This window comes from Gracilinanus agilis, chromosome 5 (genome assembly GCF_016433145.1).
Source record: "Gracilinanus agilis isolate LMUSP501 chromosome 5, AgileGrace, whole genome shotgun sequence".
Taxonomy (NCBI): Eukaryota; Metazoa; Chordata; class Mammalia; order Didelphimorphia; family Didelphidae; genus Gracilinanus; species Gracilinanus agilis.
The window spans coordinates 152,894,286-152,917,173 of record NC_058134.1 but is presented as its reverse complement, the minus strand read 5'-3'; the positions used below and the strand labels follow the sequence as shown (position 1 = coordinate 152,917,173).

The window sequence follows — 22,888 nt, the reverse complement described above, 5'->3', positions numbered from 1 at the left end:
CCCACAGGACTCTGCCCTGGGCCTTCTTTTCTCCCTCTATATTATTTTACTAGGTCATCTTCTGGATTCAATTATTATCTCTATGCAAATGATACTAAGCACTACAAATGGATTTACCATTATCAAAAGTAAATCATAAGCCGGTAACAAAAGAGTCATTTGCTAAAGTAGGTAACAACTCAGTCAGGAAATTGTGAATCCTTTTGATAAGAGTTTACACCTCCAGAAGATGAGAAGTGGAGCCTGCAAGACATTGACCTCCTGGGCAGTGCTGAACAATTTGGAGGCTGTGATTAGTGCCTGTGAAGAGGGGAAGGGACAAGAAGTCACTATAAAACCCTGAATTTCTGGGGCTAGAGGTCAGCTTCAGAAGTCATCCTCAACAGGTTGTCATCTTCAGCTCAAACTGCTCTTGGAGGGAACTGGGGTGAGTGAATAGCTGGCTTTCCTTTCCTGACTTCTGGAGAGAGATTAATTCCAGTTGAGGGTTAATAAATTGTGCTGGGCCGAGTCGAGCACCAAAGAAATATTTAGTGTGATAAGCTAAATATCTTATCTAACCTCTTTTTGTGTTTCTCAGCTTTCACACTCTCTACCTATTTTGTAAATAAAAACTATTGAAAGTCATTTTGACTTGAGCTATAATATTTTAAATTGGTGACCACACCATTATTATTTATAATTTCATATATTTTAGTCAAACCCTTAATTTTATTCCTTATAATACCAAGGTAGCTATAAAACTGTGTATATCCTTAGACCCTGCAATACAATTGATGGGTCTGAATCCCAAAGAGATCAAAGAAAAAGGAAAATGTGTGCTCTGTGATTGTGGTAGAATATTACTGTGCCATAAGAAACAATGAACAGATTCATTGTTAAAAACTTGGAAAGAACTACATGAGATGATGAAGAGTGAAATGGGTAGAGTCAAAAGAACATTATATGCAGTGACAGATTTAATATATGAAGAATAACTTGTGAATGTTTTCTTTCAGAGAATAAACTGAGAAGAGGAAACATGAAAGACATAATCTACGTATAATTTTGCCAGATGATGCCTTCTGTGTTGTGGGAAGTGCTAAGTAAAAATTATATTAAAAGATAAAAAAAATTTACAAAAATAACTTTTTAAAGGATACCACACTAAGATAATGTGACTTGTTTAAAACTTTTTGGAATCACAAAACCAATCATATTTTTACCTAAAAAGTATCATGCAGCAGAATAAAGCATCTTTTTGTACTAAAAAATATTCAAAATTGCTATATTTGTAGGCAAACAGAGCCAGAGAGATAGATGCAGAGAAAAAAAATTTATCTCTAAAAGACAGAGAATGGCTAAGAACATTTTGGTATAGGAATATAATGAAAAAATATGACAAAATAATTATGGAGAATAAAAAGAAAACAGAAGTATTTATATGAAAAAATGGAACAGATTAGCAAAAAACCTGAAATTACCCAAAAAAAATCTGAGAGAAAAAAAATGTTAACAAACATTTGATTACTTAAAAGGAAACATTGGTAGTAAACATTAATAGATGTTTATTGATTAATTGAAGCTCCTTTCTCTACTAGTTTTCAAGTCATTATTCTCTATTGGTTCGTCTACCTGATTGCTTATACTTCAGTTCTCTGTTGCTAGGTCATAAATCAACAAGCATTTATTAAGAACTTATGATGCACCATGCATTGTGCTAGGTTGTGGATATATAGTATCTACGAATCAATATATTCAAGGCTTGGTCCTAAGCCCTTTTTCTCCCTCTTTCTATTAGTCTCTCTCAAAAATTTCATCAGCTCTTCAATGCACAATTAACATCTGCAAAAAAATGATTTCCATATCTACATGGTTTTTCTATCTCTCTACTGAGTCCCTTCTACATAACCAATGGATGTTCCAAAAGCATCTCAAATTCAACATTTAAAGTTCTTCACAATCTTGCTTCAACAAATATTTCTAATATGATTTCACATTATTCCTTATCTCACACTCTATATTCCAGCTAAAATGGTCCACTTTCTCTTCCATTTACACTAAATTCAATCTCCCACCTCCAAAACTTTAAATAGACTGTCTTCTATATCTAGAATGATCTTCCTCACCTTAATCTCTTGGAATTCCTAGTTTCCATCAAGGTCAGTTCAATTGCCACCTTCTCCACAAGGCTGTTGCTGATCCTTGAGTTGTTCTTCAACTTCCTCCCTACCAACAGATTAACTTTATGCTGCATTTCAATATATTTTGTATTTATTCTTTTATATATTGTTGTTGCCTTAGCAGAATGTACTATAATTTATAACTGAAACTGTTTTATTTTTCTTTTTGAATTCTCAGTGCCTGAGGCCAGAACCTGGCATATAGTGCCTGGCACTTTAAAAAATGTTTGTTAAAATGGGATCAAAATAGTTTGGTGACCAAATGTATTTGGAAAGGGGAGGTTTAAGAATTTGAACACTAATCAACAAACACTGATTAACAACTATTATATGGGAAATGTCCTGCTAGGTAGTGGAGATATAAGGATAAAAATTGAAAATGGTCCCTTGTCATCAATGAACTCATATTTTACCAGATATAATAATGTCCCTTCACGTAAGAAAGGGCAAATTTTGACAATGATGACAAATCCAAAACTACCCTATCTCTATTCTGTGAATTATTAAATGCCAGGAGGCTTAATGGATAAACCATTGGCATTAGAGTCATGAAGTCTCAAGTTCAAATGCAGACTGAAACATATACTACTTGTGTGACCCTCTAAGGTTCCTGCAAAAACATGTAAGTCACTTAAACATGTCTGCCTTAGCTTTCTCATTGTCAAAAGAAGATAATACTAGTACCTATCTCCCAGGGGGGTTGTGAGGATAAAATGAGATAATATTGGTAAAGCACTTTGCAAAGCTGAAAACACTAAATAATTGTTACCTCTTATATATAATTTTCCAATCAAGTATCTTTCTCATCTAACAAATGCAGCAATCATGTCTGTTAAATCAAAACGATTAATAGCAAACTTTGGTATATTGTCAACTTATATACATGCATAATTCACAAAAATGTATTAGGTGTGAAGTTTAAAGGTACAAGATTAATTTTTTCTTATTTAAACATAAAAAGAGATATAAAATTATCTTGGAGAATTATTATAACCTTGCATATAAGGGCTAAAAATAGTTAAGGGTGCAACCAATATGGCAAAGAAAGTACAGTGGCCCATCTGATTTCTACTAAATTACCCTCCAAAAAGCTATGCTATATGACACCTCAAAGGAATTCTGGAGCAGCATAACCAACAAAAAGACATGGTGACATAATTTTTCAGCCCCAAACAACTTAGAAGACTAACACAAGGAATCTAGTTCACTGAAATGGAGGAGAAGAGCAGCAGGCCCGGGCGAGCCCCACCATGGCAACAGGCTTTGGACAAAGCTAAAGCAGCAGCCAAGGGGACAGTTTCACAAGGCTTCCAGAACTTTCAGCCACAGAAGCTGGGGGGCAGGGGAGGGTGGTTGGACAACTACTCAGAAGGATATTACAAGGCTCCCTTTTCCTGGCTCTGGATACAAGACTCTTATCCTATTGCATATTCACAGAACCAGGTCACAGGCCTGAAACTCAGTACCAGGGTGAGGAGGAGTACCAGCAGAGACACCATTTACAGTCACAGGGGAGCAGGGGACCCTGGTTACAGTTCCAAGGGGTAAAAGAGTGCTTGGGGTTACCCACAGTCCACAGCACAGGACAGGAGAGTATTAAACACACCTCTCCTTGCATCATACCAACTTGGAAAAACTGAACGCAGATAGATCCCCAGAGCCAGCTCTGAAGGCAGCTGCACAAAGAACCTAAAGGTTAGAACAGCTCGCTTCACCAAAGTTACAGAGTCCAACAGTTTTTTTAAACTAAAAGAAACGAAAAAGGCAGGAAAATGAGCAAACAACTAAAAAAGAAACTCAACATAGAAAGTTATTTTGGTGAAAGAGTAGACTCAAACTCAGAAGAAAATAAGTCAATGCTGATGTGTCCAAAGCCTCTGAGAAAAATATCAGTTGCTCTCAAGCCCAAAAAGAATTAGTGGAGAACCTCAAAAAGGATTTTTAAAAAATTCAAATAAGAGAGGTAGAAGGAAAATTGAGAAAACAAATGAGAGTGATATAGGAAAATAATGAAAAAAGAATCAGTAGGTTGGTAAAGAAAGCACAAAAAAATACTGAAGAAATGAACATGAGGGCTAAATTCAAATAACATCAGATAGAAGATGAGGTTTTGTTTGAAATTATTCTGAAGCAATAAAAACCCTGCAGGAAATATTGTGTGGAGATATGATGAAATTATGGCATGAAAGGATAATCAAGAATGTATCATAAGTGATTTGACCATAGTCAAGAGGGTGTGGGGAAGGGGAGTCAAGACGGCAAGACTGAGAACTGTGGTACAAGATCATAACTCATCAAGTCCTCCTCAGGCTGGGTGGTATATTCTCTCATTGTCTATGATGGATCTACCCAATATATTTAAGGTCTATTCTAAAATTCTTGACATATCTTAGATATTACTGTTGTACACATGTGGTCAATCATTCAGTTAAGTTTGTGGATTGAGTGTTATGATATGTCCAGCACTAGGCAGTAGAGATACAAAAACAAAGCAATTTCTTCCCACAAGGAACTTATAGTCTAATGAAGGAAATAAAAGGTACACAAATAAGTTAATATAAGATACCTATATAAAGTAAATACAAGTTAATTAGGTTGGAAAGAGTTGGGATTCACTAGCTGCTAGGGCAGGGGAAGTCCAAGAAAGGCCTTGTTTAGGAGATGGCATTGAAGCTAGGTTTTAAAGAAAGCTAATAAGACCTGCTAGGGAGTGTATTCCATAAATGGAAGGTAACAAAAAGAATGGAGAAAGGAGATAGAATATTATGTGTGAAGAGCAACAAGTAAGACAATGCAGTTAGGTAACAGGACATGAAGGGGAGTGATGTGAAATACACTTAGAAAAATAAGCTGGTGCCAGATTGTGAAGGGCTTTAAATGCTAAATAGTGTATATTATTTGATTTTAGAAGCAAAAGGGAGCTGCTGTAGGTTTCTGAACAGGAGAGTGATCAGATCAGGCCTGTGATTTATGGATAGCATTTTGGTAGCTCTGGGAAGGATGCTATTAAATCTATTAAAATAGTTCAGGCAGACAGGTAAATCTTCATGTAGACTGACTGACTTGGCTGTGAAAAAGTGTTATCTTTTCATCAGAGAATAGAGAAAAGGAGGAGGAAGTTGGAAGAGAAGGGAATTATGTCACTGGTGTAGGTAGAAGAGAGAACTCATCAGCCTATGTTAGCTAATATGAATCTGTATGATGTACCTAGTCTACATGAGACTTTCTTAAATGAGACTACTTAAGAGATATTTTCTGCAACATATGAATAATTTAGTAACTTTTAACTTTAAACTCACTGGAAAAGTAATGAAAATAGCCCCAAGGTCTAATATAGATCACTTCCAGGAAGAACTGGCAATATTTGGATAGAATAAATTTCAAAGGATAAGAGTTTTTCAGTAACGATTCTAGAGAGAGGGTCAGGAAGTGGCAAGGGGAAGCTAAGAATGTGCCTACTCTGCCTGGAACAGTACATAGGGGTATATGAAAGAACTGAAAGGATGACCACATTAGCTGAAAAGATGACCACAAATGTTAGGTTCTTGGGGAGAAAGGTCTTTCTGAGTAACAGAAGATAGCAGGAACACAAGAGGAAGAAATCTATGACGAATAAAAGCACACTAATAATATAATTTTTAAAATGGTACTAGGAGAAAGGAATGTTTTTCTTCTAGGCATCCAGGGATTCAGGATCACTGAAATTCAGAAAATATCAAGCCAAATTTGCTAGCAAAAGATTATTATCAATAGGGTAACTTTTGACTGGGTTCCCATTCTCAAGAATCCTATGAATGTCTGTCCGTAAACTCTTGCTCTTAACAATATGGCATAAGAACTTTTTCTTATCACATCTTTGTTTTTCAATTTTTATTTTCAGTTCCATATTCTCTCCCTCTCCCACTCACTGAAATTCTGGTGGGCAATTATTTGTTGGTCAAATGTTGCAAACTACTCATTACTACAAGAAAAATCCATTACCTTTTGGATGCCATCAACTATAATTTAAAGATGGAGGTATATTATAATCCTCAATCACATATCTTCATCAGAAGAATATTAAGAAAGGCTTTTGTTTTAAGAAGTTTGGGATTTTTTTTTAAAGCCCTGAAAATTTCCAAAAGGTAGTCCAACCCAATTTCTTTATCATTCAAATTGTAGCTTGAAGTCATTGTTCACCCAGATTGTCTGTAATATATATATATGTATGTACATATATGCATATATGTATATGTGTATATACATACATGTGTTACATACTACAAACAATACACATACACTTTTTGAAGGTCTAGCTTTTAGGGTTGTATAGTTCTGGACAATTATAGGCAAAAAATTTTTTGAGTCTTAAGTATGCTGCTGGGTCTTTCTAAAGATATATCCATGATATCAATACCACTAAAATCCTAGTCTAATATCTCATTATGGCATAGGAGTAATGCTGAATTCTAGAATGTCATGCAAAATAAGCATGCATTCCAGTAAGTTCTATGAAGCTTAGAAAGTCTTCAAGTACCAATAGATTGTGTATCTCTTGTCCAAAAAGCAGCCTATTTAAGTTTGGAACATAGGAACGTCACCAAAAGACTATCAGGTCATTAATTTTTTTCCCCAATGACATGAAATCAGAAAAAATTATTTACTAACGAACAATGGGGATATACTCTATTTTGCTGGAGTTTATTTATTACCAAATAAGGAAGTCACAGAACATTGCAATAATGAAGTCACTGTACAACTTATTACCATTTGGCTAAATCAAACTGACTTTTATATTAGTTTCTAATCTTCTATATTATATTAACTTCTAAACTTCTGCATAACATACATATTGCTGATATCTATACATATATATGTTATTTTAACATTTTGTCATTCCTTAACTTTTAAGAAATCCAATGAACAAGAATTCTGTACCTTTCTTATTTGAATGTCAGTTCTACCATTTTCTTTTTTTAATATTTCATTTTTCTCAATTACATAAAAAACTATTTTTAACCTTTTTTATATTTGAGCCAAATTCTCAACATACCTTTCAATGAGACATTGCTTCCCAAGCAATCTGATTTACATTTTATGTGTGTAATAGCCTTTCCATTAGTCATTTTGTGAAAGAAAACTCAAACAAAAAGTGAAGAAATAAAGTGAAATATGGTATAACTCAGTTGTCATCTTATTTTGAAGGGAGATCACAGATAAGAATTAAACATATGTAGGGGAAATGCCTGTCAGAAGCTAACATTTTTATCTTGTTGCTCCCTTAAAACATTTATGGTTCTTAGTATATTTAAATATACTGCAGACACAGATGGAGAGGGATTTGGGGAGGCTGAAATGATCAGTTCTTATGTAAAACTACGCTATATAATTCTACCCTTAAAGAGAAAAAATTCTAGACCTTGATTCTTCTACAGAAATCAAGACACCACCCAAAAAAACCATAATGGAATTAATGAAGTTAGATTATAAGTATTTGCCAAAATAGCTAAGATTCAAAAGCCATTCAGACTCATATTCTCTAACAGAAATAACAAAACCATGGGGACAAGGTCTTCTTTGACAATTACTTATATAACAATATGTTGCTCTACCACTAAGAGGTAATTATATTACAGTAATTTATCAGCTACTAAAATAATCTCTATTTAGACAAGAATATCTCATTAATTTCTAAATTATGATAGTGATCAAATGTAAGTCAAAATCCTAAAATTAGGTGTCTTTGATAATCAAAAAGTATTATAGTCCTCTTTCAGGCTGTATATAAGGCAGGACTAAGAAAATGTGCAGTCCATATTGAAAATATTGTATTAGGCTATTCGTAGCTCTTTTGAAAGATAATCATCCGTTAAAATAAGTCTATACACTTCATGTGATAGCACATAAAAATACTGGCTGAAGTTGGACACATGTTTTAAATAGATGCTTAGAGATTAAGTAATTTGTGTATATAAACACAAATATCATCATATCTTGACAGGCAATGATATTTACTGCAAATGGGAGAACTTAAATTGGACCAAAATTGATAAGTTAACAACAGGAATATAAAAAAATGATTGTAATAAATGAGTGCTAATTGTTCTTTAAAACTTGAGTTCTTAATTTAGTTCTCAGTTCCTTTAATATATTTTTTCTTTGAGGTTTATATTAATATTAGTTCTTGCTTAGTCAAATCTAATGCCCCCTATATAAACTCATTGGATGGATCAAATAAAAAAAATTTTTAGAAAGCAGATATTAAAAAAATTTTAATTCAAAACTCCTTTGAAAATTTTCCATAGTTTCATAATTCTTTTGTTACCCACAAAGTAGATGATCTACTAGGCTATATTTTTATATAACATATACTATTTATACTATTATGCATTATACTGTATTAATTGTGCTAATCATGAATTGAACATATTTGTATTTTTCTTTATTTAGTTTAATATCATGCGGCAAAAGTCATTAAAAACTAAATACAATTTCTTTAGTTCATATCACATATAAGTCCCAACTCCATAGAACTTGGAGTTATAATTATTAGATATCTTAACAGATAAGCTGATAAAATAAATATCATATCAACTTTTAGAAGTAATTAAATTATTTCTTAAGTCAGTTTTAATTTGTTTCCCTTCAACATTTCTTAGAACCATTTACATGAAACTTCATGACTTATCAGTCTTATCAATGGTGTTTACTAAAGAATACATTGAGATTATCCAATGATTTAATATCAAACTCCTTATTTAAGAGTTTAATATGCATAAAGAAATCAATGGCTAATAAACATATAATGCATTTAAAGCATAAAAACAGATATAAAATTAGTCTATTAAAATCATCAAATAATAAATGATCACAAACAATACTAAAGTCTTACTTAGATGAAGTTAACTGTGGAATCCAAAGGCTAAAATACTAGCAGAATGCCAGCTCTGGTAGGCTTTACCTACAAGCTATAGAGGATTTAGGTACTGGCTCATTTATAGACTATTTCCCCCATGAGCCTCACTAAGTTCAGAGAGGCTTAGCACCGGAGGATGGGTCATTAAATTTTTCTTTAGATGAAGCAATTTATCAAACTATCTATAAGGCTATGACACCATTCCAGTTGACATGTAAGGAAGGAATACCAACATGAAAACACAGCTCCTTGTAGAAAAGTAAGGGATTATAATGTATTAGACTGTGTTTGTGTCTGTGTCTATATATAAACGAAGATTTCCAAAAACAAGTAACTACTAACCAATTACATTTAAAACATGTGTAGCTGAGTAGGAAGGAAATTGTACCTGTCGAATTATACTTTTTACACAATGGATGGGAAGACCTTGGTAGTTTGATTTGATTATCCACTTTAAGAGATGATGGCCAAGTACTTCAAAGACCATACAAACATCTAGCATTCAGTTAAGGAAAATATACAAGTATTATGATGGTAGATACCTGAATAAAGACAAAGGAAAAATAAAAAGTTTTAAAATTGCAAAATTAGTATTTTGAAAAATATTATATAGTCTAAGAATACACATATTCCAAAAGTTTACCCTTTTTTCTTTTTTTTCTCAGATTTATTAATAGGCAGAGAGGAAAGGGGGCTTAACGATACTGATGCCTCAAAGAAGGGGGTTACTAAAACATTTCTTTACTTAAAGGCAACTAGATAGGGCAGTTGACTGGGTTAGCATATTAATTTGCTGACTAATTTGGGTTTGTTTTTTGTTTAAGTAAAATCTTAATTATTATGATTAATTTTCACTCTTATTTCATCTAAAGACTACTTTAGCTACATTCTACAAACTTTGGTATGTTGTTTCACTATAGCAATTTGAAAATGTAATTATTACTTCTGTGATTTCTTAAAACCTTTCATTATTTAAGAAAATATTAATTATTATCCATTTTCATTTTTCCAATAAACTCCACTTTTCATCTATGTCTTATGTTCCTATTTTCCCTTATAAGTTATAATTTTTATTGTTTATCTAGAAAGGATATTCTTAATAAATCTTCCTTTTGCATTTATTTACAAATTCTACATACTCTCACATATGATCAATTTTTGTAAAAGATATAGTGCAAGGGAAGAAAATAGCCATATTCCTTAATGTTCAGAACCAAACACCCAAAAAGTGCTACCACAACTAGTAGAGCTAACATTCTGTTCAAATTTTTAATTTATCTTTAATATCTAGAATATCTATTGAAATATGAAACAGGTAAGGTGAAGAAACCAACAATTCATCACTACCTATATCTAGATCTTCTATTTTAATCACATTTTCCTATAAGCAATTAGGTGATATATTATTCAATCTATTTTTATTTAATATCTATCCTGATCCATGATGCCTTTAAGCCAAATATAACTTTCATATTTGTCTCTCCTAAGTATATTTATTTTTATCACTGTCTTGTCTAAGGATCATGACTGCCACACTTGATTTTTGTAGTCAAGTATGGCAAAATAAATTCTAACACAATCTTCCATTTTGAATGTTTTAAGAATCTTTGTTTTTAAAGTGTTTCTTAAGATTCAAAAAAATTTATGTAGTTTGCTTTCCAAACTATTTTTCCATCCTGAACAGTTTCCTCAACTATTAAAGGAGGAAATAACAGCACCCATTTTCCCAGGTTGCTGTGAAAATAAAATCAGATAATTTTTGCAAAGTACTTAGCATAGTGCCTGGCACATAGTAGGAGTGTAATAAATGCTTGTCCCTTAATCCTTCTATTTTTTAAATTAAGAATTTTTTTCAATGGTTACATAATTCATGTTCTTTCCCTCCCCTTTCCCCTCTCCTCTCCCTCCTCCCAGAGTCGGCAACCAATTTCACTGGGTTAAACATGTATCATTGTTCAAAACTTATTTCTTTATTATTTATATTTGCATTAGTGATCATTTAAAGTCAACATCTGCAATCATATCCCCATTGAACCATGTGATCAAGGAAATGCCTTTCATCTGCATTTCTACTCAGAGTTCTCTCTGGATGTGGATAACATTCTTTCTCCTAAGTTCCTCTGGATTGTCTTGGGTCATTGCTGTTACTAAGGAAGTCCATTACATTCGACTGTACCACAGTGTATCAGTCTCTGTGTAGAATGTTCTCCTAGTTCTGCTCCTTTCACTCTGCATCAATTCCTGAAGGTTGTTCCAGTTCACATAGAAATCCTCCAATTCATTATTCCTTTTAGCAAAATAATATTCCATCACCATCAGATACCACAATTTGTTCAGCCATTCCCCAATTGATGGACACCCCCTCATTTTCCAATTATTTGCCACTATAAAAAGTGGGGCTATAAATATTTTTGTACAAGTATTTTTCCTTATTATCTCTTTGGAGTACAAACCTAGCAGTAGCATGACTGAATCAAAGGGCAGACATTCTTTTAAATCACCTTTGTGCATAATTCCAAATTGCCCTCCAGAATGGTTGGATCAATTCACAACTCCACCAGCAGTGTATTCGTGTCTCAATTTTGCCATATTCCCTCCAACATGTATTATTTTCCTTTATTGTCATATTGGCCAATCTGCTTGGTGTGAGATGGTACCCCAGAGTTGTTTTGATTTGCATTTCTCTAATTATGAGAGATTTATAATATGTTTTCATGTGCTTACTGAAAGTTTTGATTTCTTTATCTGAAAACTGCCTAGTCATGTCCCTTGCCCATTTATCAACTGGGGAATGGCTTGATTTTTTTGTACAATTGATTTAGTTCCTTTTATAAATTTATGAAATTAAACTTTTGTCAGAGTTTTTGTTATAAATATTTCTTCCCAATTTGTTGCTTTCCTTCTAATTTTGGTTTCATTGATTTTGTTTGTATGAAACATTTTTAATTTAATGTAATGTAAAAATTATTCATTTTACATTTTGTAATATTCTCTATCTCTTTTTCGGTCTTAAAAATCTTTCCTTTGCCATAGATCTGACAGGTATACAATTCTATGTTCACCTAATTTACTTATAGTTTCCTTCTTTATATTCAAGTCATTCACCCATTCTGAATTTATCTTGGTGTAGGATGTGAGATGTTGATCTAGACCTAATCTCTCTCGTACTATTTTCCAATTTTCCCAGCAGTTTATGTCAAATAGTGGGTTCTTGTCCCAAAAGCTAGGATCTTTGGGTTTATCAAACACTAGCTTGCTGAGGTCATTTAACCCAAATCTATTTCATTGATCCACCCTTCTGTCTCTTAGCCAGTACCATAGTGTTTTGATGACCACTGCTTTATAGTACAGTTTAAGATCTGGTACTACTAGGCCCCCATCCTTCACATTTTTTTCATTACTTCCCTTGATATTCTTCATCTTTTGTTCTTCCAAATGAACTTTATTATAATTTTTCTAATTCTGTAAAAAAGTTTTTTGGTAGTTTGATAGCTATGACACTGAATAAGTAAATTAATTTGGGTAGGATTATCATTTTTATTATGTTAGCACATCCTACCTATGAGCAATTAGTGTTTTTCCAATTGTTTAGATATAATTTTAATTGTGTCCAAAATGTTTTGTAGTTGTGTCCATATAATTCCTATGCTTACCTTGGCAAAAAGATTCAGAAATATTTTATACTATCTAGGACAGTGGTTCCCAAACTTTTCTGGCCTACCGCCCCCTTTCCAGAAAAAATATTACTTAGCCCCTGGAAATTAATTAATAGCAATTAATAGGAAAGATAAATGCACCTGTGGTCATCACTGCTCCCCTGGATCTCTGCAGCATCCACCAGGGGGCAGGAGGACTTTGGCAATCACTGATCTAGGATGATTTTAAAGGGAGTTTCTTTCTAACTCTTACTGCTGAGTTATGTTGAAATTATATAGAAATGCTGATGATTTATGTGGGTTTATTTTGTGTCCTGCAACTTTTCTAAAGTTGTTGATTATTTCCACTAGCTTTTTAGTTGATTTTTTAAGATTCCATCATGTCATCTGTAAAGAGTGACAATTTAGTCTCCTGATTGCCGACTTTCATCCCTTCAATTTCTTTTTCTTTAACCTTTCTATTTTATGAGTAAGTCCAATCCATTAATACTTTAGGTCATGACTATTATATTTGGTTTTGTCCTTCAACCCTAGAATCACAGATTATAAATTCCTTGAAGGAAGACATTGTTTTATTTTTGCCTTTGTATTCCCGGTACCTAGCATAGTGGCTAGCATAGTTGATACTTAATACATACTTGCTTATCATAGATTTGAGTTAGAAGAGACCGCAAAGTTTTTCTAGTTCAATATCATCTTCTTTTTATGAATAAGGAAACTGAGAGGTAAGTAACTTCCCACTGTTGCAAAGAGAGTAAGAAGCAGAGCTCTTATTCTGGGGGAGAGGTGGTCAGCCATCTTGGCTACACTTTGTTTTGCATCATGTAATCCTCTCTTCTCCTCCTATCCTCCAATGCCCTCCTCACCTACTCATATTTCACTCATCATCTTCCTCATTCTCACCTAATACTCTATTTTATTCTATTTCTCCTACAATAATATTATTTTGCTTTCCCCTTCTTTACCTATCTCTTACCTCTGAATAACCTTGACTACCTAAACATCCATAACTAATGTCAATATTGCAAAAAGTCAAAAGAATGGTAGGCTATAGATTACCCATGAAATTTGTACTGGGATTGATATATTTTACATATAATGACAGAACAATAAAACTAATTCATGTATAAAGAGTACAACGATCTCACTTTTCTCCATCCATCATGTTGGGATAGATATTTTAGAAAGGATACGTATGCCATTCATGCCTGAAATTTTGAAGTCATCAATTAACTGTACAACCATGTCTTTGTTTGGGTCACTTGGGTCACTTTCACGAACCTAAGAATAAAAAAAGTATGAAAATACTTTTGAGAGAATAACTTTAAATTAATCCTCATTTTCTAAGCAAAACTATGTTTTAAAGGTATAGTTTAATAAAAACTGATTCTTCAAAATCATGAAAAGAAATTCTGGGTTATTATTATATTGTAATATAATACATTAAAATGCAATTAAAATAGACCAAGTTTTGATGTCATTAATTTTTCCTGTTATTAAGATAAACTTTTGACAATACTTACACATTTAAGCAACTTTATTTCATCCAAGGCTGTCTCTGTATAATGCTGGGCACTTTTTACAACCTTCATTGCCACAAATCTTTTCCCCCTTCAAAATAAAACAAAGTGCTCTATTTTAAGAAAAGAAACCATATCATCAGTACTAAAAACAATTTAAGAAGAAGAATGCAAATGCAAAATCTCCTCCCAAAGAGAATTACAAATGGGGAGGTGGGTGATTTAAAAAAGGTTTTCTTAACATTTTCCTCCTCACTATAGATCTTTTGACCAAAACTTGCCCAACCACTTGCTGAAGAATACTATGGGCAGAATTCCCGTTCAGATATAGATTTGTCCTGCTATAGTCTCCATTTAGCAAAATAAATTGTTATATTTAAGTAGGAAGCTAAACACATAAAGAAAAAATATAGCTCTTACTGCATATCCCAGCATAGCCAGACTGTAGAGAAGTGTCCCCATCCTAGCTTTCTAATAACATGGTAGCGGCCATTGAAAAGGTCTCCAATTTTCACAGGATGATAGCCACCTTTTACAAGGAAAAAAATTTTTCTATTAAGTCAGGAAACAAAAACAAAAGTTTCTTACTTCTATTACCTTCAGCATCTGATGCGCTATGGCAAAATATAACATGAAATTTGTTGAATAATTTAATTATTTTCAAGAAAATTTAAATTATTTTATCAACAAAGCCTTTTCTAAGCAAAAAAAAATGTTTTTTCACCCACCTACTTCTTTCTCATCATCCCATTCTATTGAATGTAGTTGAAGCAAGATGTGCTCATTAATGAGCACATGGAAATGAAACACATCATGATATTAATCAAATTTTACACTGAAAATTAAGGTTTATAAATAATTTTTCTTAGAATAATGCTATTAAACTAAGTATTATTTTAATTTTTTACAAATGAATTGATAATATTGTTTTAAAAGCAGATATTAACCAACTAATGCCCAAAATTCTACCAGAGAAAATTATCAATAATTAACTGAAAGTACCTATGATGATTCTCATTATATTGCTATAATTACTGTACATACTATATTTTTAGAAGTTTCCTCCTATATTATTGTATATCAATCTTCCTTTGTTTCTCTGAATTCTTCATATTCTTAGTTTCTTACCACAAAGTAATATTCCTTTATGTTTTTATTAGGTAATAAATCTACAGTTAATAGGAAGTGGTTTTTCTTATTATAAATAAATTACTTCATTTAAGAGTCTTTCCTTACAGTCAGTAATTTCATTGGATTATATCTCTAGGAGTTGTTATTCCTATTTCATCAGTATGGAACCTGTGTTTCAAAAAGACCAAGTACTTGCCCAGGTATACTGCTAGTGAATGGCCAAGGCAGAACTGGAAAGTCAAGTCTTAATCAATCAACAAGTATTTATTAAGCACCTAAAATAGGTGGAGCACTATAATAGGCACTAGGCATACAAGAGAGAAATTAAATAGTCCTTTCTTCAAGCAGTTTACATTCCACTGAAGGAAACAATATGTACACATGGAGGTAAAAAACATGCAATGTAAGGAAAGGTCTTGTGTCTGGGGTGGCACTTAAAGGTGGGTAGAGATATGAAGACTGGAGGGAGGAAGGGAAAGAGGGAGAGAATGAGGGAGGAAGGCATAGAAGGAGGCATGCACAAAGGAAGGCACCCACGGAGAGAGGCAGGCAAGGAATCATGGAGGGAGAGAAGGAGGGTCAAGGAGAGAGGAAGGGGAAGAGAAAGAAAGGCCTGGGGTAGAGGCGGAATCAGGGCAAAAAAGGCTTGCTGACTGGAGATAGGAACAAATGGGCCATACTGGGACTGAGTCATCAAGTATGTGAAGGAGAATAATATGTAATAAATCTACAAAATCCAGTCAAAACTAAATTGTGAAGGGTTTTAAATGTCAAATAGAAGAGATTTTATTTTAGCCTAGAAACAATTGGGAGACACTAGAACTTCCTCAGTAGGAGAGTAAGTCTTTCAGTTGTGTATTTGAAGGCACTGTAGAGTCTGAAGAACTACTGTACTGACAACAAATATTTATGTTCAAATAACCTAATGATATATTATTTTCTTCTTTAACAGAATTTCATATTAATTTTAGTTTGTTAATAGTAATATATTAAAATAAAAATAGATTTATTCCATGTAGTGATTTGCAGTATCTTCTTTAAGTATTTCTTTTTTTTTAATTTGAATATTTTCCCATAGTTACATGTTTCATGTTTTTTCCCTCTCCCCCTAACCCCCCCGCCTTAGCCGATGCACAATTCCACTGAGTTTTACATGTATCATTGATCAAGACCTAATTCCATATTATTAATAGTTGGACTAGAGTTATCGTTTAGTGTCTACATCCCCATCAGCCCATGTGTTTGAGCAGTTGTTTTTCCTCTTGTGTTTCTCCTCCCACAGTTCTTCCTCTGAATGTGGCTAGTTTTCTTTCTCATAAGTCCCTCAGTCTTACTCTGGGGATTCTTGCATTGCTGCTAATAGAGAAGTCCGTTATGTTCAATTGTGCCACAGTGTATCAGTCTCTGTGTACAATGTTCTCCTGGATCTGCTCCTTTCACTCTGCAATCTTTAAGTATTTCTATACTATCAACATAATTCACTTTGAGAAATATTCATTAAGAATCTACTGCATTAGGGGGCAGTGGATTGAGAGCCAGGCCTAGAGATGGGAGGTCCTGGGTTCAAATCTGGTCTCAGACACTTCCCAGCTGTGTGACCCTGGGCAAGTCACTTGACTCCCATTGCCTACCCTTACCACTCTTCTGCCTTGAGCCAATTCACAGTATTGACTCCAAGACGGAAGGTAAGGGTTTAAAAAAAAAAAAAAGAATTTACTGCATTGCAAGTCACTGGACAGGTCCTTAATTATCTTTCCAAACCTTCCCATTGACATTGGTATGTACCTTCCAGCTTCTAAATGGATATTCTCTTAAGAAGAGAGAAAATAAAATTGCCTGTTGGTAAGCAGAAATTATAACATAAGGAAGAAAAGGGATCACAGTGTAGATATCACCAATTGGCATCTAGACTAAAGTTCCAATAGGATTGAAGAGAGAAGGAATTGTGACTACAAAACACCATCAGAATTCTTCAGTGACATCTAGGGTATAGAAGTAACCACTTTGAGCAATTATCATACAAGGATGAAGATTTAAATAGTATTGTTTAATCTCAGTTTTTGAGCATAGCAACACTGATTTTTTTTAGTTTCTTCATTGATAAAAATTTAGAAAGCACTTGTAGTATATCTAAATAATAGGCTTATAAAAACACTAAAAACTGTAAAACATCATGAAATGTGAAGTATAATTATATATATTATACATTTCTCCCCTGAAATATAATAATAATAATAATAATGCATTCAATAGTCATTTTTAAGTAGCTACTAGTTACAAGACACTGTGCTGGCATGTTGGGAATATATAAACAAATTTTAAAAAGCAATCTTCTACTCATAAGGACTTTGAATTCTATAGGACAGAACTAACATGAAAACAGATTAGTCAATACAAAATAATTTTCTACAGGAAGGTACTAATACTTAAAGTTATTTAGTATGGCTTTGTTTAAGAATGGTACTTAAACTGAGCCTTGAAAAAAGCTAGGGATTCCAAGAGGAAGTCAAGTGGGAAGATATTTGAGGCATATGGAACAGCCCATACAGAGGGATAGGAGGACAAGAAATATTTTTTTGTTGTTGCTAAAAAAGATAAAAAATGTTTTTGAATCACAGTCTGAACTAAATGTTCTAAAATTAAAGCTGGAGGACACCAAATTGTAAATGGTATTAAACTATAATTCTTTAACTTTAGAGAGCATTAAAGTATTAGTTCCTGGAGGAAGACAATTTTATTTTGTAGTGAGGGTATGTAGTTTGAAGTCAGGAAAACCTGGATTCAGTTTCTGGTGCTTACCAATTGTATGACAAAACGAAAGTAACTTAATTTTTCTGTCTCAATTGTATCTTTAAAATGGAAATGATCACTTCTTGTGTTTGCTGTAAATTCAAATTATGTAATGTAATACATTTATAAATGTTAAAATTATAAATACATAGCATTTATTATTAGACTATCAAATGTGTATGACTGAGAAAACAGCACTTGTGTTAAAGACTATTCCTGTAACTATAAAAATTCCAACTATATTAACAAAATAATGAAACCTAGAGAATTAGGAGAAATCAAAATCATCTAAGAAAAAGATGTAATACATATTATCCTTGTTATTCTGACTCCTACTGGCATTTAAATTTAGTTTGCTTTAAGTAAGCCTACAGAGGATGAATATATAAGTTAATTTTTTATTACAAAAAGCAGTTACTTTATACATTTATGCAACAGTTTAACATAAAGAACGACAGTAATACTTGTCCCAGATCTGCTTCTATCTGAACCCCATTAAAAAATAAGAAGATGTAAATAATCATAATACCACGCTCCCACACAATGCTTAAAAAGCAATTGGAACAACTAGTAATTAAGAGGTGGCGTGACATGTACTACCAAGAGCCCAGGATTTGAAGAACCAGAACTAGTGGCTTTGAAGCAAGGCTGTACCATGTCTAGCTATGTGATAATGATCGTCACTTAACTTCTCTGTGCCTCAGTTTCATCATCAAGATGAGAATGTTAGGCTGAATGATTACTCAAGACTCCTTAAAGCTCTACCATACTAAGTTCCAAGAGTTTAGAGTAGCCAAATTTTGCAGTTATCTTAAAAATAATTAATAATAATAATAATAATAGCTACTCTAAGAAAATAGGCTTCTCGATTGTAAATTAGATGAGGTAAAAGTAAGTGTTCCAATATACTCAATGTATAACATACACACTTTTCACATTTAAATATTCATTCTGATCGATGGAAATAATGCTAAACAAGCATTCCTTCCTTCCTTTATGCTCCCCTTGCCCACCAGTGTACCTTTTGATTGGTAAGAGCCTATCACCATGTGATCACTTGTCAGATTGACCAGCAATGTGGATATTTATGACATAAATTAAATAAACCAATGGACAAAAGTAAATGTTTTAAAGGACTAACAGAACATTGTAATAATCTCTAAAAATCCTATAAAAACTCAGCTCCGCTATAACCCAATTTAAGATCAGTTTATTCACCTGCATAGTACCTGGGCTTGAGCTCCCAACCCCTCCTTTTCTGAATTTTCACTCTCTCACTATCAAGAACATATCACTCAGCTTCACAACATCAAGGATATTGTCTTTTCCCCCCCAACATTTAATTTTATTTTTCAGTTAAAAAACATTTCTTTTCCTTGCCTAACCTCCATTTCAAAAGAAAAAAAACTTGTAACAAAAATGCATAGTCAAGTATAAGAAATTTCCATATTGTCCATATCTAAAAATATATCTCTCATTCTACATCTTGAATCCATCATCTCTCTGTGAGAGGATAAGTATCATAGACCAATGATGGTGAACCTATGGCACATGTGCCAAAAAAAGGTACACAGCGCCCTCTCTGTGGGCAGGCCTGCTATCACCCACCAAAGTTTGTTGCTAGAAAGCCACAAGGACTTGAAGGAGAGCCATTCCCCTCAACCTCTCCATGGGCCAGAGAACATTCCTCACTTCTCCCACCCCTTGCCCAGCAGCCAATGAGAGCACTTCCTTCCTCCCCTATCTGGACTAAGCTAAGGGCTTGATGTGGTACTTGCTTTGGGGGATGGGGACAGGGCCTGGCACTCCATCTCTAAAAGGTTTGCCATCACTAGCACAGACCATCACCAATCATATGGAATCGTGGTTAATTACTTCATTCATTAGAGATCTTAAGTCTTTTTAAATTGTCTTCATAACTTTTTTTTTAACTATTTAAATTGTTTTCCTGATTCTTGGGCACTCTGTTCTGCATTTGCTCATTCAACTTTTCTCAGATTTCTCTGAAACCATCCCTTTTGTTATTTCTTTTAGAATAAACATTTTCTATTGCACATATGTAGCATAATTTGTTCAGCCACCAACTGATAGACACCCCATTTAGTTTCTAGTATTTTGCCACCACAAAAAGAACTGCTCTAAATATTTTTTAATATAGATGATAGTTTCCTCTTTCTCTAACATCTCTAGGGTACAGGCCTAATCAGGGTATTGGTGTGTCAAAGGCAACACACAGGTTTGTAACTTTTTTTTTTTTAAACCCTAACTTCTGTGTATTGACTTATAGGTGGAAGAGTGGTAAGAGTAGGCAATGAGGGTCAAGGGATTTGCCCAGGGTCACATAGCTGGGAAGTGTCTGAGGCCGGATTTGAACCTGTCTCTAGGCATGGCTCTTAATCCACTGAGCTACCCAGCTGCCCCCTGGTTTGTAACTTTTTAAGTATGGCTTCAAACTGTATTTCAAAATGGTTGAAATAATTTATAGTTCTCCTGATAGGCATAAATGTGCCTGTTTTCCAACACTCCATTAATATTTGCCATTTCCTTTTTTTATTCTCTTTGTCAATCTGATTGGTATAGGGTAGAAATTCAAATATACATGAATTTATATTTTTAATTTCTTAGTAATTTGGAGCATTTTCATGTGGTGGTTGTGGAATTTTAGTTCTTCCTTTGAGAACTGTATATTCATAATCTTTGACCATTGATGAAATGAGGGATTATTCTTAGTCTTAAACATTTGTGTCAATTCCTTTTACATAATGGAAATGAGTATTTATCAGAAAATCTTGCTGTAAAGGATTTTTCCCCACGATAAAGTTTCCACTCTGATCTTACCTTCATTAGATTTATGTGTGGAAACCATTTTTTTAAATTTATGAAATTATTGTCCATTTTATATTCTGTGAATGTCTTACTCCCTTGTTAGTCATGATATTTTGTCCTATCCTTCAATTTGAAAAGTATTCCTTCCTTGCTCTTCTAATGTGCTTATGGTATAACTTTTTATATTTAAGTGCTGTATCTATTTGCAGTTAATCTTTGTACATGGTTGAAAGGTGGTATTATAAGCCTAATTTCAGTGAGACTGACTTTTCAATTTTTCTCTCAATTTTTTTCAAATTAGTAAGTTATTACTCCAGCAGATGAAGTCACTGGATTTATCAGCTACTAGAATTATTTGCTATTTTATGTTGTAGATTTAATTTGTTATACACATCAACCTTTCTAATTATTAACTAATATAATTATGATGATCATTGATTTCTAGTATAATTTGATATGTGGCACTTCTAGGCCTACTTTCTTCCTGCCTTTTTTTGTTGTTTTTTCAGTATTTCCCTTGAGATTCTTAAATTTATATTTCCAGATGAATTTTCTTATTTTTTCAAGCTCTACAAAACAATTCTTTGTTATTTTGGTATGGCACTGAATAAGTAATTATTTTAGGTAGTAGTGTCATTTTTATTATAATGCTTCAGCTCTATCCATAGGCAACTGATACTACTCCTTCTAATTTAATTCTATCTGTATTTCCAGCGTTTTGCAGTTATTTTTATATAGTTGCTCTGTGTTCCTTGGTAAATGTTTTATATATTTTTTAAACATTTATTAACATTCATTTTTAACATGGCTACATAATTCATGCTCCTACTTTCTCCTTCGCCCCCCGCTCTCCCCCCACCCATGGCCGATGCACATTTCCACTGGTTTTAACATGTGTCATTGATCAAGACCTATTTCCAAATTGTTGGTGGTTGCATTGGTGTGGTAGTTTCAAGTCTACATCCCCAATCATGTCCACCCCGACCCATGCGTTCAAGCAGTTGTTTTTCTTATATGTTTCCTCTCCTGCAGTCCTTCCTCTGAATGTGGGTAGCATCTTTACCATAAATCCCTCAGAACTGTCCTGTGTCATTGCATTGCTGCTAGTACAGAAGTCGATTACATTCGATTTTACCATAGTATATCAGTCTCTGTGTACAATGTCCTTCTGGCTCTGCTCCTTTCGCTCTGCATCAGTTCCTGGAGGTCTTTTCAGTATTTTATACTTTTTAAAGGAAATTCTATATATTTCCATTAGGTTTTGTTGGTAATATATAGAAATGGTGATGATTTATGTAATTTATGATATATCCTATAATGCCACCGATGTTTGTTTCAATTAATTATTTAGTTGATCATCCAGATTTTCTAACTAAACCAAGATAATATATTATTCTTTCCTTTTTGCCTATGCCTTTATTTCTTCAATTTCTTTTTCCTGTCTTATTGCTATAGTCAGCACTTTGAGATATATATATATATATATATATATATATATATATCAAAGAGTAGTAGTAAAAATGAACATCTTTGCTTCCCCCCCCTCATTTTAAAGGCTTCCAAGATTATCCTCATGACATCTGTAATGATGGTTCTTATTCTTATTCTTACCATATTAAAAAAGGATTGATTTATTCCTATATTTTCTAGGTTTTTTTAAATAAGAAATAAGTGTAGTACTTTGTCAAAACATTTCCTTACATTTATTGACTTAATCATTGCTTTTTTTTCTTGTTATTAATTTGGTCAATTATGTTTATGATTTTTCCCAATACTGAACCAATGTTGTATTCTTAGTATAAATCCGATGTGGTCAAAGTGTATAATCTTTTATATATGTGGCTTGGACCTTTCTTTCTTGACTCTGGTTTAGGTATCAAACTATTTTGTATCACATGAGGAATTTGG

At 33.2% G+C, this 22,888-nt stretch overlaps 1 protein-coding gene across 1 annotated transcript in view; it reads right to left on the bottom strand.

The window, feature by feature from the left end:
- Window positions 1-22,888, bottom strand: part of SRPK2 (SRSF protein kinase 2) — a 250,703-nt gene that overhangs the window by 10,573 nt on the left and 217,242 nt on the right. Inside the window, exons 4-7 of the mRNA XM_044679049.1 lie at window positions 14,654-14,762; window positions 14,237-14,324; window positions 13,907-13,994; window positions 9,446-9,552 (exon numbers count right to left, since the gene is read on the bottom strand). Coding sequence (XP_044534984.1) covers window positions 9,446-9,552; window positions 13,907-13,994; window positions 14,237-14,324; window positions 14,654-14,762 — 392 coding nt within the window. The remainder of the gene's footprint in view (window positions 1-9,445; window positions 9,553-13,906; window positions 13,995-14,236; window positions 14,325-14,653; window positions 14,763-22,888) is intronic.